The 17,500-nt window shown below is 42.4% G+C and overlaps 1 protein-coding gene across 1 annotated transcript in view; it reads left to right on the top strand.

The window, feature by feature from the left end:
* The window catches only part of drosha (drosha ribonuclease III), a 167,964-nt gene that overhangs the window by 58,114 nt on the left and 92,350 nt on the right, over positions 1 to 17,500 (top strand). The window contains exon 20 of the mRNA XM_063206870.1: positions 6,892 to 6,991. Coding sequence (XP_063062940.1) covers positions 6,892 to 6,991 — 100 coding nt within the window. The remainder of the gene's footprint in view (positions 1 to 6,891; positions 6,992 to 17,500) is intronic.

The raw sequence follows: 17,500 nt of genomic DNA, 5'->3' as shown, positions 1-17,500 counted from the left end.
AGCTTAAGTGAAATTCATTGTGTTGGTGGTTAATTCCATTATGTCACTAAAGGGTTTTGCTCCCTCCTTGCTATTTGCAATCTATAGGGCCTACTTTAAAAAAAGAAGAAATACAATCAGGGTATTTAATATATTTAATATGTCAGGGTATTTAAGGTGCACTATGTAGGATTGTGGCCGGAGTAGGTATTGAACTACGCTGCTCATTGAAACCGTGCTGCCCATTGCTTAATTTTGTCATGAATATTTACTAAGTAATAAATTAATATTTACTATTGTGACCAAAGCGCAGTATGTTCTGCAAGTAAAAAATGTCTATGTTTGGAAATTCAATATGACGAACATGGAGAAGATCCACTTTTTCATATATGAAAAATGCTATTTCTCAGTCATAACGAATGCCTAGAATTTGAAGGTGGTGGTACAGGTAAGTGTTCTTGAAAAGGGAGACATCTGTGAATGGGCAGCATGAATTCTAGAAATGATCTACTAGAATATTACATGGTGCACCTTTTAAAATGAAACAAGGTATCAGGATTTTTTCTTGCCTTCCTGCCGATTCAGTTGAAAACATCACTCGGAAGCACTTCACAAGGGATTTGAGCTGTTGTTGTCCAGCTAGGAAAACTGTTTGGTTGCATGTTCAGTATTTCAAGGTTCGTCAGCTTGAAGTTAAAATGAAGAAGGATAGATTCATGTTTGGTTTCAGTTCATGCAAAAAATATATGTATGTTATGTCTGAGTTGTGACAGTATATCAGCCAGTCCTAGTCTAAGTCAATGTTTTGGGATAGGCTGCTACTGCCTGAAGTATTAAAAGAGAGAAAGTGGGAGAGAGAGAGACAAAGAGAGAGAGACAGAGCGAGTGAGACCAAGACCAAGCCAAGTATGAGTAAACATTTAGTCAGCATGCGTTTAGGCACACGTCCAGGGACTTTCCTCATCACCAATGCTTATGATTTATTCATGTGTTTATTTAGTTATCCATCCCTCTCTCCCTCTCTCCCTCCTACCCACTTCTGCTCCTTCATTTATTTATTTGGCTGTTTTGTGCATGTTTTCAAGGCAGGCTCTTGAAACACGGGATTCACATTAGGATGTGACCCTATTAAGGCGGCCTTGGGCGAGGAAGACAGAAAGAGAGAAAGGGAAAGAGAGAGGGAGAAAGAGGAAGAGAGAGGGAGGGAGAGTGAGACCGTTGTGAAGACTCGTTGGGGAGTAGGTTTAAATGCAGTTCATCTTCCCCTCTGTGGTATTCATGTTTACATAGGCACACATCCCACCACCCCCATCGTGCCACCACTGTCCCATGCAATATATAATAGCACTCCATGCTTCTCTCTTCCGTTCTACTTAGTGTATGCATTCAGCAATCACCAATGCTGGCTACCGTCATTCATATTAGATCAAACTCATTAGATGAAACATACAGTGTCTAATACTTGCTCCTTCTCTCTCTCTCTCTCTCTCTCTCTCTCTCTCTCTCTCTCTCTCTCTCTCTCTCTCTCTCTCTCTCTCTCTCGCCCTCTCGCCTTTCTGGGAGTCATCCCTCCTTTTCTTTTCTGTCTGTTCTGTCCCCCAGCCTCCTCAGCTGCTCCATGTCTACACTGTCAGTCTTTCTACATTTTTTTGGAAACCCCAGATATAGTAGCTTGGCTGTTGCACCAAGCTGGAAGACAGAGCTTGGCCCAGCAAACCACAGTCAGGCAGTTTTCTGTGCTGAACGAGTCAGAGCTGTTGAAGGAACTGCTTCTGAAGTTATGGCCAGAGCTGCAACCTATATCCGCCTATCAGTCTGTTGACAAATATGTAGACTTTCTTTTGAATAGGCAGACCACCTGCAACCAAATACGAAATTCAGTGTAGTTTACAAGTGGCCCCAGTTTACCTGAATGTGCTTTCCACATCCCACATATGCAATCCACATTCTGAATAGAGCCAGAGCCAGATCTGTAGAACGGGCGGCCTCTAAAGCTACAGTATGTACAGAGTTGCTTATCATCCATACAGTATACACCTGCATACTGTGCACTACATATAGTAGTGTTCATATTTATTGCTTCTGGATTCATCCGGGTAAGGAAGGACTTTGAATAGGCAGACCAACTGCAACCAAGGTGGTACGGGTGGACCCAGGGGGGTTAATACGGGGTCACTCACAGCATTGAAAAGAAAACCATTACTCGTTTCCGACATTCATTTTATTCATTCTATCTTTTGTTTTTGGTTTCCTTATTTTCTTTTGGCTGTTGTTTCAATTCAATTCAATTTTCTTTTTTCATTCTCCTGTATTTCTCTCCCAAGCCCGACATGTTTTGCGTGTGTCCTATTGTGCCATTAACCGACTGAGCATTGCACTCGGGCAGCAGCTAGGGCTCTAAATTGGTGGCTGATGAAAATCAATGCATCCGCTCTGAGCGACTACAAATTGCCGGCTTGCATCGCCACTGCTTTGGTGCCGTTGCCCGGCAACGCCACGGCATAAACCAAAAGTACACTGGGGGTCTTGCGAGCACATTTTACCCCACAGGAGCCAAATGATCAGCTGGGGTACTTGTTGATGGCTGTATGATGGAATGATTTGGGGGAAAAAAGGCTGTGTCTGTGCGTGTGTGTGTGTGTGTGTGTGTGTGTGTGTGCCTGTGTATATGTGTTTTTACTTTGATGGAAAAAAGTGGGGCCACTATTTTTTTTTCCCCTTGAGGTAAGCACCTCATCAAGGTCCCTCTACAATCAGAACTTCTCAGACCTTACCTGCTGCACTTTGACACACATGAGACACACCCGCACACACCCAGACACACACACACACATAGACATACACACACACACACACACACACACACACACACACACACACACACACACACACACACACACACACACACACACACACACACACACACACACACACACACACACACACACACACACACACACACACACACACAAAAATCGCCTTCCAGTGTGCATGTGATCATCAAAAGTTGAAAATCTATCGAATAAAATATTAACCCTCTGGTAGTGTTACGGTCAAAAATGACCGTTTTAAAGCTTCATTGTTAAATAACTTCTCTATTTTTCATCATACACAAATGACACTTCATGATATCCTCCAGCTTACCTATTCAAACGGTCAAAATGAAATATAATGAAATTCCTAAAGAATTGTGGAAGATACACCAACTTGTTACATTCATGTTGTTTCGGTCAAAAATGACCGGACCATTAATTTACATCTCCCAAAGTTATATACAGTTTATATTACATTCACTTTACCCTCATATTCTTTTTTGTTAGGCTTTTCAGAATACAACCATATGTGCGAAAAAGACGCTGAAGAAGGCTTAGGCCGAAACGTCTGTGTGTCTGCCATGCTAACCCAGTATTAAAACTGCAAGAAACTGATTCGGGATTGCGGCTTTTTTACCATGCATGAACTTTGCTGTTTGCTCGCACCCAAAGACCTTGTAAGAAACTTTTCGGAGTTGAGCGCACTTTCTCTACTAAAAGTTTACAACCATATGTGCCACATTAGTATAGATGTTTACAGTTAGTTGAAATACTTGAAAAAAGTAAAGGTGTTCCAAACAGCCTGAAAGCCTCTGAGAGGCCCTAAACTCCAGAGGGTTAATAAAACGAATTGGTGCAAGATAAGAAAAAAAGCCTGCAAATCACTTAAACAAAGCAGAATAACATGTAAATCACATTGGAAATGTTTCAAAAGGATGTCTAAAAGGAATTAATCACAAAATATGCAAATCAGATTTTTAATCAATGTATTACCTTTTTTGTGTAGGCTGTCAATTTTGACCGTTAACACCATGAACGTAACCATGTTTCTAACACAACCAGAGGGTTAAGAGATACGTGTGTCCTGTGGACCAGGACAAGACACATAACATGAAACATAACATTGATAGATTTTAGGTTTCTTTCTTTTTCCCCAATAGGCAGTATGTTTTTTGGCCATTTCCCTTTGTTGATAGGACAGTGAAGAATTCATAGAAAGAGAGTGGGAGATGGGACTGGGTTGGGGAATGACCCAGGTCAGATTTGAACTTGGGGTTCCCCATGGACAGTTAAGATTTGATGAGCTGGTCCAATGCCTGTTTTAAATCAAATTAAACAATGGATATAGTATTTTATAATATTATTGGAAAACATTGCTTTCAGTATTGAATGCCTCCCATGAACCAAGTAGTCTTACAGATTGCAAATGGACACAGTAAAGAGCATGGTTCAGGTAGCTAAGTAAAAGCACAATTAAATGTTCTGCTCTCACATATGAAGGGAATAGCTTAGATATCTCATCAGACGCGTTCGGAAAGCGTAGGACATATTGTACATGTAAGAAACATCACAAATAAAGTTAGCCCTGCACACTGTGCTCATTTGTGCTATAGTTTATTTATTTTCCAGTATTTCAGTCAGATAACCAACATGAGGCCATTTTGTGCACACTCAACACTGTTTGAGTTGACGGTCTGTATTTCAGAGAGGAAAATATCCTTCAAACTCTGATGTGCAAATGTTGGTGGTTTATTGGTAAAGCCGTGTTTGCGAAAGCCTATCTCCTCCTCAGCCTTACTTGTGAAGGTCGAGGTGATTGTCTCGGGCAATTAAAAGAATTAGAGAAAATAACAAGCTTGAAGATTGCTCCAGCACTGCTCTTGCACACACTTTTGTGTAATGTTGCGCACCAAAGTAAATAGACCTTTCCCCTTCTCTCTCTCTCTCTCTCTCTCTCTCTCTCTCTCTCTCTCTCTCTCTCTCTCTCTCTCTCTCTCTCTCTCTCTCTCTCTCGCACTCTCTCTCGCACTCACACACACACACACACACACACACACACACACACACACACACACACACACACACACACACACACACACACACACACACACACACACTTTTTGTGTCCCAGCGAGAGGGAATGAGATGTCTTGGAGGGAGTAGTTTGTTTTTATGCGAGTGCACGTCTCAATTTAAGCACTTGGGCGTTTGAAGCGGTGCCTCCAGTTTGCATCAGCCTTGGCTAGTAATCCCCAACAGCCTCTGATTAAATAATGGCCCCCATCTCACCTCCCATCCCCTCTCTCTCTCTCTCTCTTTTTAAGCTTTCATTGGCTTCTAATTTAATTTGCCAGAATGTTCCCTAATTTAATGAGCATTCTCTTTAAGTTGGTGTGTTGTGTTGTGTTGTATGTGAGTCAAGTTTGCGTTTGTGTGCGTGTGCGTGCGCGCTCGTGTGTGTGTGTCTGCCTGTTTGTAATGGAATATTTGTGTGCATGCGTTGGTGTGTGTGTGTGCGTGGGTATGCGTGTGTGTGCGTGTATGCATGTTTGGCTGTCCTTGTGTACATTTCCAGCTGGCTCTCCTTGAATTTGCAATGCTCCATGTAATATTAATATATTGTTGCTCAAAACAAACTTCCCCTGTTCCTTTGGATGCCCTCCCTCATGGTTAAATTCTGACTCCCACTCCCTCTATCTCTCTGCAGTCATTAGCAGCCATGTCTGCTACACCCGCATAAGAAACTTGTGAAGTATGGCCACATTATTAAAAAAATAAAACGGTTAAGATTTTCTTATGCTCAACTGGAAGACACATTGGCTCAAGTATTAGAATGTCATTATCACAGTATACTGTAAGTACCTTGCGATAAGGACAGCAGTAAAAACGTACTCCAGCTTCCTGAAGCAAGGTTGTATGAATACTGTAAGCCTTTCTTCCATTGGGCTTAGCAGTGTGTATTTGGATAAAAACATGGTGATAGAGGTGCTTTACTCCACATAGTCCACAAGGCTACATGTTGCTATGCTTAGGCCGTCATTATGCATTGATGCGTAGCAAAACACACCCTCTGAATTTTTGATGCTTGAAGAGCGTTACATGGATTGTCACTGGAGGAGACACTTGTGTCACTGGAGGACGCGGAAGCTCCCGTCGACTATGTACAGTATATCACGAAAGTGAGTACACCCCTCACAGTTTTTGCAGATTTGTGAGTACCGGTATATCTTTTCATAGAAAAGTATTACAGAAATTTCACTTTGACACAATGATTAGTGACCTTTTAACAACATATTTAACCGCTTACATTTCTTGTTCACTCAGAAAACAACAAAATACAGCCATTAATGTTTGAACATGTACTCATTTCAAACTGGGAACACTGATGATGGGCTAGACCCGAAACGTTTGTCCCCTGTCTGTCGGTTTTATTTACTTTTTTCGGCTTTGTTTAATACAGTTTTTGATTCTGCATTCAGCTCCAGTGTGCGACTCCTTTCTTCCTTTTCATTGAACATGTACTCACAAAAGTGAGTACACCCCAGATTAAAATCCGTTACAGATGGGGCTGTGTTGGCTCGAATCGTCTCGAAATGAAAAGGGATTAAAAGGGAGGTCATCAGTGTGCGTTTCAACATTTCTTTGCATTTACCTTTTACATTTTGAGTGTGCACCTGGCTTAAATAGATTGGTGTGAGATTTGAATGCAATCCTATGGAAAATATCATGATCTGCTTCAGTAGTCACAGTGCATGATGACATGCATGTTTCATGCATGATACTTTCTAATACTTTTTGTCCCAGTTAGGCCGTTCAGCCGTGCTGACTCAGGCTGGGTGCGTGTATGCGTGTGACTCAGCATTCCATCCGGAGTCCTCTTGACTCAGCAAATGTCTAGTCTGACTCAGCGGTGTCTTAGTGTGTGCGTGTGTGCGTGCGTGCGTGCATGCGTGCGTGCGTGCGTGCGTGCGTGTGTGTGTGTGTTTACTTGTGCGTGCGTGCGCCCATGTTTACTCTCTTCACAGTGCCGCGTCTTGCTGTTTGTGTTTGTTTCTTTGTGTTTGTGCATGTATTCATTTGTGTATGTCTCTCTTCCCAGCGTGCATCTGTACTTCCTGTTCCCCAGTCTGGAGGAGGGGGGCCTGGCCACCTACCGCACCGCCATTGTCCAGAACCAGCACCTGGCCATGCTGGCCAAGGTGAGTTGCAGCCAGCTGTATACCGCACTGTGTACAGTGCCCATATGTCCTCCATTTTAGCTCCCTAGAGCACTGCATCGAGATCACACCATCTCTATTCCTCCTCATGCGCTTCATCTCATTTGCTATCCTGCGGTGCATTTCTTAACAGAGTCGTTGCTGCTTTACTTACTCCACTCTCTACTCTACTCTACCCTTATTTGCTATCCTGTGGTGCGTTTCTTGATGGTTGTTGCTAACTAAGTTAGCTGCTTATTTGATTGCAATGCATTTCAGCATTGGCCACCTACCCTATGGCTATTGTCCAGAAGCAGCACCTGGCCTTGCTGGCCAAGATGAGGTGCAGGCAGCTGCATACTGTTGGTCCAACTCAATATAGTACCTACCGTCCTCTTCGTGCTTCGCTGATACGTACCTTGTCTCCGTGGAGAAAACAATAAAATATCCCCACTCTGCTCTGCTAGGCAGAGCAACTTCTGGGGGTCTTTACCCCATTTCTTGTCCTGATTGCAAACGAAAAACAGTCATTTTTCAAGTCAAGTCAAGTCAAGTTTATTGTCAATTTCTTTACATGCACTGGTCATACAATTTCAAATTCTTTGTATGACCAGTGCATGTAAAGAAATTGACAATAAACTTGACTTGACTTGACTTGAAAAATGACTGTTGAATTGTGTTTTGAGAGATACTGAAAACTTGTATTGTCAATGGCGTCTTGCCCTCGCATCACAAGGCCACAAGCAAAAAGAGAGGATGAGAGCTGAGCTGGACCCTGTGTAGACCTCCCATGTATCCTCCATTTTGGCTCCAGAGAGCCCCTGATCCATCTCTGCTCCTCTCCTCCTCATGTTCTTCCTCTCATTTGCCATCCTGGTTCATAAAGGGCACTCTCAGCGTCCTGTCTGGACACCATTTGTGTGTGTATATTTTCTTGTTTTGTTTTGTTTCATGGTCAGCTGCTTTTCTGCTTTCACAGGCCTGGATGCATCAGTGACAGATGTATTTTTATTAAGGTTTTATGAGTTTTTAGATGCGTCCCACGCATCTCTATAAGAGGCTTTGGTGTCCGTCCGTCCGTCCGTCCGCCGTCCGTCCGTCCGCCCTCCCGTGATGCGTTTCTGAATTGTGATTCCCTCTTGTGATTCCCTCTTGTGTCCACAAGGTGGCAGTCGCTCAGTTTTGGCCTAGAGTTCATGCGTGCAAACCAAAACGTCTACCATAATGGTTAGCAAACCGGCTACGCAGCTGATTGATTGCATTATCTGACACAACTGCAGAAGCACAGAAGTCTGTATGCATATTCCATCCATGTGTGCCATGAAATAGGAAGGCATGAGACATTTGCAGATAGCGTTTCCTATGTACACATCTATGGCCAAGAGACCGTGCTCTTTGCCAGTGAGAAAAACATGGCGGCACTTCCTGTTGATTTTCACATGAAAGTTTTGCTTAATTTAAAGTCCCTAAGCGACTATAAATGTTGTGGCTTCCATATATTGATGTAAAAGTGCCCCACGAAGTAATGAAGCACAACAAAGTTACTCCACATTACCATTTGACCACTCGTTTTTCTATGCTAACAGGGTAGCTAATGTAGCATTGTAAATGATCCAGGGAGAAAGGGGGAAATGTTGTGATTTCAGTCCGCCTGAGGCAACGATTTTCGTGGGGAAGATGACCTGCATCTCGGTGGCATTGAACCACGCCCCCGTGCCTTATTTGGCTCGCTCAGCACGTGCGTCCTCAGTCCAATCGCAATGCTTTATTTTCCCCAGTCGTTTAATCGCATGTAAGTGAAAGTGCCATGTATACACATCGCAAAATAACTCTTAATCCGATCTATTTAAATCGCATTTATTAAATCGGACTTAAAAACATCATGTACACGTAGCCAATGTCTCATTGATTAGTTTATGGAACTTACGGTTTGTCTGTTACGGTCCACGAAGACAATATCCACGTGAAAACGCAAACGCCTGCAAACCACTGTTTTGACAGAAAGACAGTTCACCTGTCGCCTACTCTGTTTTTAGCGGCATTGAAAAGTATTCCATGAAATCCAACATCAACGTCACTTCAAATAGGTGACAGCATCATGCACACACATGAAATAACACTTCAGTGAGGGGGGGACATCACTGCTCTCATATTAAAGTGAAAAGAGAATTTCACATTTTAGTTTATTTAATGTAGGCCTATGTAAAATTGCAAATAGCCTATTCATTGAAATCTGTCCAGAAAGGGTTGTAATGTTTGCCTGTTTTTTATGTTTGTAATTATTATTTTTTTTTAAATAAAAAATCGTGATTAAAAAAAAAAAAATAGCCTAACAAAAATAGAGATTTTATGTTTAAAAAAAATGTGATATGGGATGGACCGATGGCCCCCCTAGCTAAATTCGCCTTAGGTCCCCACATTGCTAAATGTAGTGTAAGGGATTATTTTGAAAAGACAGTAACATGTAATCAGCAATGCATTACAGTTTTTCAGTAAATTGCCCAACACTGTTGAAATCCTATGGTACTTTTTCAAATCCAGGCTTATACAGTACATGGTAGGCTTATTGATAAATTGCCTTGACAGGTTATGAGGAGGCCAAGGGGGCGTTTGGGCAAAAAAGGTTCAGAACGGGCATAGACGGACGCATCTGTTGTCCGCCTGTCGGACTTGTTTTTCTTTTCGTTTATTTTAATTTGTCCTCTCTTTCCTGACTCTGTTCACCCTTTCTCTACTTCTCCTCCCTTCCTTGGTTTGTTTCTCACCCTTTCTCTCATTCCAGCCTTCTATTCATTCCTCCTCTCGCCTCTCGCCTGCTTTTGTGTGTGTACTGTTTTGGCAAGTCTTGTAATTAGAGCTCAGAGGTTATTGTGTCGACGTCTTTAGAGAAGAGGGTTTTAGATTTCCCTCCAGACACAAAGAACCAGGCCCAATGGAGCCTCCCTCCCATCGCACACATCTTCTCTTCTCTTCTCTTCTCTTCTCTGTCTGAAGCGCTCTAGATGTTTGTGCTCCTTCTTTTCCTCCCTCTCTTTTACTCTCTCTCTCTCTCCCTCCCTCTCTCCCTCTCTCTCTCTCTCTCTCCGTCTTGTTTGCCTATCTCACATTTTTTTTCGTCTTTCCTAAACACACTTTCAGCCTCTCTCTCTTTATCTGCCTCCCTCTCTCCTTCTTTCTTTCACAGACTTTTTTTTGTCTCAGAAGATGCACTCCCTGCTGCTCTTGAGTCTTCTTCGCCGTCTTTCTCTATTTCTCCCTCGTTATCTCCCTATTCGGTTTGCTGACGTTATTTTCCTTTTAGCTTCATCTCCCTCCTACGCCCCTACTGTTTAGCATCGCCTATTGAAAAGTCTTTACCACGGAGTCCTAGAATAACTGCTCTCCCTATTCTCTCACTTGCTCGCTCTTTTTTTTCGTTCTCGCTTCCTTGTTTGTCTCCCTTGCATTCGTTATTGTCTCATAAGCAGTCTTTCACTCTTTCGCTCTCCCGCTCTCTATATCTCTCTCTTTCCCTTGTTTGTCTGTCTCAAGTCTTTTGTCTCTCCTAAACACTTTCTGTCTTTTCTCCCCCCCCCCCTTTCGCTCTCTCTCTATCCCCCCCTCTCTTCAGGCCTGTATTGAAGAAAAGTACTGCAGCTTTCAAGGTGTTGAGGAAGCAATTAAAACTAATGTTTCATGATGTTCCCCGTTGAATATGGTGTTGCAGTTGCAAATGTTCACATTAGTACCCTCTAAACACACACACACACACACACACACACACACACACACACACACACACACACACACACACACACACACACACACACACACACACACACACACACACACACACACACACACACACACACACACACACACACAAAACATGCATTCTTTCATTTGGTTTCTTGCACTCAAAATCTGCACCTCATTCCAAGTTGCTCACAGGGGAGTGTGTGTGTGCGTGCGTGCGTGCGTGCGTGCGTGCATTTCTTATACAAAGAGTGGTCGTGAGACAATTAGCTAGGTTGCCAACTTGTTTACCCTGCTCCTTAAAGAGCACCCTCTCCGCCAAGAGCGCTTGTAATTATGGCATGAAAGAGAGGACGGCGTCTCCAGCGATGCAGCACGACTCTGAAACAACCAAACCAACACAGCTACACTCATGTTTTGTATCCCTAGCCAGCAGAATCAATGGCCTCTATAACCATAATATGTGTTCCATAACTTGGTTTCAGTTCAGTTAGGTTTATTTGATAGGGACAGATACACATCATGTAGTCTATGCAAGCTTAACAGAATAGCATTTATACTGTAGCCTTGGCTAATTTCCAATGCCCGTCCCTAGGATAGGTTTGTGGAACATCAGTGTGTGCACGTGTGTATGTGGGTGGTTGACATTTAAGGCTGTAACACACTTAAAGGGGGAAAGATATTCTAATTCCTGAAAAAATGGGTGGAAAAATTGAAAAAAAAAGAAAAAATGGGGATGTCAGTGGTCCGTGGAATTTCGCCTATTTTTTGCCATTTTCGGGAAAATGTGTCCTGCGGTGTGACATCATTAGTGTGACTTTTCTGTAAGATACAATAAAATGATTAATATTCTGCACAAACATACCCCCAATGCTCTTTCTGCTATTGTTCCTTTAACCCCCACCCCACACACACACTACTACCCACCCGCACCCCCACCCACACACGCCTATGCATCGTACAGGCAGACAACTGTGATTTCACTGCATGGTTTCACTGTATTACTTGTAATAATTGTGTGAATGTGACAAATAAATCTCCTGCTATTCTTATATTCTTGCATGATGCATGAAAAATAAGTAAGGATTGAGTAACACAATGCGTAAGCATGTCACACCACAGGACATGAAGTCACACCAAAGGAAATTCACTGCATTGTGGCCATTTTAATCCTTTTGTATTCTTGACTGACCTCCGAGCTCATGCTAACTAGATAATGATATTGTGTTTAACCTTAATATGTGTTTTCACTCATAAAAAAACTTTTTTTCCTTCCATAAGAGCAGTCACATCATGGGATACCATAAATGAACCTAAGCATTGTGTGACAGAAACATTGCAATATGTAGACATATTAAGAGGTTTGTAGTCACCTTAAACTTCCACACCTCTCTCCAATAACTGAGGTGTAACTGGTTAGGAGCCTGTCTTTAAGACCCTTTTAGTTGGCCTTGCAGCTGTCCGTCCACAAACCTGACTTATGTCACCCCGCAGGACGCAATTTGTGTTACGATATTGAACTTGTTGTTAAATATGACTATTGAGTTTTCTTCACATTCATATTTTTTAATATAAGGTTAATATTTATGCAATCATGCCAAATGCTTAATAAATGATTCAAAATATTTTATAGCTGTATATATTCCAGGTTGTATTAATGTTAGTCACACCACAGGACATTTGACATATAAACCTTTCCATAAATCTGAACAAAAATGTTTCTTCTCATCTAAGACTAATATGAAACATGATGTACCAGATCTTCTTTCCTTTACATTTGTTTTCAGAAGGAAAAATATCAATTTTGTAGGTTTTTAACTAATGTTACGTAAAAACAGGGCGTCATGTCAACCACCTATGTGTGAGTGCGTAAGATGCTACAGCTTTCAAAGAGTTCTTGGACTCCTTTTTTATATTTTTTAATATGCCCTTGTTTGATATGGGATGGTAATCTTAAAATGATTGAAAATCCCTCTTGTTTTTGATATACTTGGAATATCCCATGACGATACATTAGATACGCTGTTTGAATGAACTTTTTTTCTTTGCAGTCATTTAGATACTTGATACTTGGAACTTGCAGTTGGGTAAGGCAATTTTGCCGCTGCTTATAACCGTCTTACTCTGAATAATCGTTAATAGTACATGAGGTAAACTTTTTTTTTTTTACTTTTTCAATATTCATGGAATAGAATGAACTTTATTACCCAGTATTATACCTGTAGTTAGTTGAATCTTCGTACTGCGCTGCTTACAGGCCCCTGTCTCAAGGTCTTGCACATCACATTTTGCACACCTGGATCTTGGCAGCTCTATGCTGTGCCACTCATCTTTTGAAGATGAATCATCTTTGCAGATCCTCAGATCTCCTGTCAGCATGAGCAGGATGAGGAGCGAGCATCAGTTGGCACTGGAGCTGGCAGCTCTTGGCAGGTTGGCAGAACTCTGATGCGATCATGTTTGATTAGGGTTCATTGCAGGGAGCGGGGGGCCACTCTGAGTGCATCGGTCCTCTGAGCGACTAGACTTGCCTTGCCTTGACTGGGTAGGTCATTCAGGGTCACTGTCCTGTTGGAAAGGGGGGAAACGGTAGAAGTATTTGGCACATCCCCACTGGTGAGGTGTGGGGCAAAAGGGCCGAGCAGATCTCAAGGAACAAAGAGCCCACACATCTCCCATACCGTTCCTTTAATGTGCTCCTCATCTCAACCTAGATTTTACCCAAGAAACACCTGAGATGGAGTGTGATCATAACTAGGGGTTGGAACAGCGCTCTGACTGCCATGCCCAGGAGCCCTGCCCTTTGGTGTCACGGTCAGAATTTATGTTTAGTGCTCTGACGTTCTGGGTTCAAAGCCGGGTAAGGTGACTACCTTTCCACCTCCTCATGACAAGACCCGTTTGGATTTGAAAAAATTGCCATTTTAAATGTATGGCAAATGATGAAATGTTTGGACTGATTCTGAAATGGCTTCCGTACTCCCTGAGCATGTTCCTGATCCTATAGCATGGCATGGGATGTAGAGTAGAGTAGAGTTACTTCATTGATCCCAATGGAAGCTATGCATACACATTCTGTATACACAAATTCACAAACTAAACATTGCACAACCGATTAAACATATAGCACACACATGCATATATTCAGACATTAGATCAAACATCTATCACCCATCTACAAACATTGCCTGGAGAGGGACAAAAAAACAGCAATACACAAGTAAGAGCACTGGTAGTGAGCCCAAAAATGTATTTTTGGCCCTTGAAAACACAAACTTGGAAGCAATGTGTTGGAACTTTTGGGTGTTTTTGTTGCATATCTGTTTCGTTCTGCCTGGACTCCGTTAATGAAGGCAGTGAACCAGTCCCTCTGCCACTGCAGTACCGCACACCCTAGCCACCATTATGTTTACCATTGGGATTGCATTGGGCAAGTGGTATTACACTATTGGTTAAGTTAAGGACCAACTGTTAAAACAGTTTTCCTCAGACCCTTTTTACCAGCAGTCTGAAGGACCTCAAAGTCTGTTTTTTTTCCCTCAATCTTATTGCCCTAAAGCAGGGGTGCCCAACCTTTTTTTTAACCGAGATCTACTTTTGAAGTTGATGGTCTGCCATGATCTACCAAGTCAAATTTAAGGATGTCGTTGTGAAAATGTATTAATCACCATTATTATGCACAAAATGTTTTTAGTAGGCTACTATGGCCGTATCTTTTCAGTGTGTTTTTAAAGTGTGTTGAATAGCCTATGTTTACAAAGCAATTGCAGCACTGATGGTATGCAGAGATAATTTCAGTCATACACAAGTCATAAACAACTGAAACAATTTCAAAATGAAAAACATTTGGTATATAAAATGCATATGTAGGCACAAAGGCCCTATTTCTAAAATATGATGAAGCATCATGCCTTCAGTGGTACAAATTAAAAAGGGCTCAGAAATTCACCATTTGTTATGGGTAAAAAGTAGGCTAATTAAGTTCACTTTACTATGAGAGAGAGAGGTAGAGAGAGAGATGAGAGAACTCATTGGATTGGTTAACACCCCTGTTAAGAATGACTTCTTCTATGAAGGTTTTTTTTTCAGCTCTCTGGGACAGTAGCACAGCAAAGGCTTTCTATTGTGAGTTTGTCCAATCGTTTGTCCACAACTGGAGCAAGAAACAGCACAAATTGAAGTGAATTCCATACATGTCAGCAACTAACATTTCCCTTACACGCGGCACGCGATGTAAACGCAGTTAGCGATGATACATGCAACTAGCGATTTGGACGAAGATTCTCGCACATCGCCGCGTCATAACGCATCGTTGCGCACATGTTCTGTTACTGATCCGATGTTACATGTGTGCGCACATGAATCAACTGCAATACCCTGACGGTCACTTCCAAATGCTTTCCCCTCATTCTGTGTTACCGTGGGACTAATTATCTAACCAATACAGTACCAGCAGCTTGTTACATAGCCTACTTTTGAAAGACAATATTTCCCCCGTCACATTACATGTCTCGTGATCGACTGCCACTCCCCTCGAGATCGACTGGTAGCTCGCGATCGACTGGTTGGGCACCCCTGCCCTAAAGCTTGGCTGTGCACTCACGAAGAGGTGGCCTTCTTCCGTCTGGCCACTTTTCCATCTGTGCTTTGTGAAGCAATGCCACGCTCATTCTTGTCCCTCTGGACGTTTCCCTCAATGAGAGATCACTGTGGCTCAGCAAAGTGTTACTGTGCTAAGACCCTTCCCCTCCCTGATGGCTTAGTCAGGGCAGCTATATTTCCCAGCCAGCCAAAGGTTGACACCCTGTAAAGGCGCATTCATACCGTCCTTGTCAGATGGTTACAGATACATGTTACAGTTGGTTACAGTTGCGGTTACAGGGTTACAGTTACAGGTACGTACATACAGTATTTAGAGAGCTTCAGGTGTTTTAACCATTTAGGTTGTGCAGAATTTGACAGGAAGTTGAAGATTCATTTACATATGTCGGAAACAATAGGAAAAAGCGCACCACACGTCAGTTATGGATGGAGGTATGAGGATATTGACAGAGAATGTATGAACAGAAAAGTGTGCACAATTGACCAAATGTATGGTATGAATCATACTTTACTCCAGACTGCTCACACATAACAGCCATTTGGAATGCTTTTGGAATTTGGGAAGGATTCAGAAAGATTTACACTGCCTTGAAGCTTTCCAAGATCAGTGCACTCTGGCTGCGCATTGCTCAACAACAAAAATGCGGGTCTGCACTTTGCATGACAAACAGGTTCTTAAAAAGGGGGGGGGATGCCTTTTGTTAAACAGTTATTCACCCTCTGCCTGTTCAATTGCACTCCAAGGCCTCTGGCTCTCAGCACGAGATTACTCCTTTAACCAGGAACAAAAAAAGAGGAACTACTTTGTGCACACTCAGCTGTTCATGGATATCCTTTATCATCTCTAATATCTATTAGGATCTGAAATATAGGTTTTTGTGGCAAAGGATTGTAACATTAATTGTGAACTTTTCCAAAGTTTTTAGTTAGGTCACTTTTCCTCACTTAAGTTTTTCCACTCATCTTGATGGTGGCATCACCATCAGCACGTGACCTGAGTAAAGGCCGACAGGCCGAAACGTCACATTAAAAACTTATTTATGCAATTTGGGAGTGCACAGCACTTCTCTCCTCTTGCAAGGGATCACAATAACTGTCCAAATGAAACAGATGGACAAAGAGAGGATGGGATGAAAGGCGGATGAAAGGCGGATGAAAGAGTGTACCAGAAAGAGAGAGCTTTGCATTGTTTGCCAACGGCGCTGCAGTCAGCCCTGCAGGTGTCGAGTGCACAGGCAGAATTTGTGAGACACGTAAAAACAGGCCACTCAGCCAAAGGCCAGAAAGAGCTCCTTCACCTGTAACTGCAGCCGCCAGCTGACTGTGCTGCTCTGAAAACATTATAATCAACCATGTATTATCAGTCACCCCTATCCTTACTCCAAACAAATAATAGACCAGTCCATTAACATGTGGATGATGAACGTGGTGAATTATCAGGTGAATAGATGGATGCACGGAGGTTGACTCTGCTGCTCTAAAAACATTACGATCAGCCATTTATTATGTATCACCCTTATCTTGACTCTTAAAAATCCCCCAATTGAATACACAAATGCACAAATAAATAAACCAGAACCTGAGGTCAAGGCACGGATGGGTGGATGGGTGCATGGATGAACATATTGCTGTGCAATACCTTTGATTGTAGTAGGTAAGTAAACAGTGTGTTGGCCCTACCCTCTTGCTAACGGTAGGGCACTTGTCTACTACATGGCCGACCCATTCATTTCCGGCTCGGGTCCTTTGCCGACCCTTCCCCATCTCTCTTTCCCAACTCGCTTTCTGTCACTAACTTCACTGTCCTATCTAATAAAAAAACTAATAAAAGGCTTGAAAAGACCCCCAAAAATACTAAAAAAAATAAATAAAATAAAAGTAAACAGTGGGTTGTGAACTGTATAGCAGAACATAACTGTGTACAGAAGTTGCCAAGTGGATGGAGTTCCAGAGAGTCAAGGCCAATGAGATTCAGGCATTTCCCATGTCTACCTTTAAGGTGACCAAAGACTGCCACCAAACATCCACATTCCATCCTGCAGCATGCATCAGACTGAGAGTTAAGAGTCGATCTGAAAAGGAAATTAGTCTTTTCACAAGAGGTTGCAGTGACCTCTCTCCTACCTGATATGGTGCTGATGTCTTGGAGCTCCAAGACCATATAAGTAGCCGAAC

This window comes from Engraulis encrasicolus, chromosome 9 (assembly GCF_034702125.1).
Source record: "Engraulis encrasicolus isolate BLACKSEA-1 chromosome 9, IST_EnEncr_1.0, whole genome shotgun sequence".
In the NCBI taxonomy this organism is placed as follows: Eukaryota; Metazoa; Chordata; class Actinopteri; order Clupeiformes; family Engraulidae; genus Engraulis; species Engraulis encrasicolus.
This window is presented reverse-complemented; position numbering and strand designations above follow the sequence as displayed.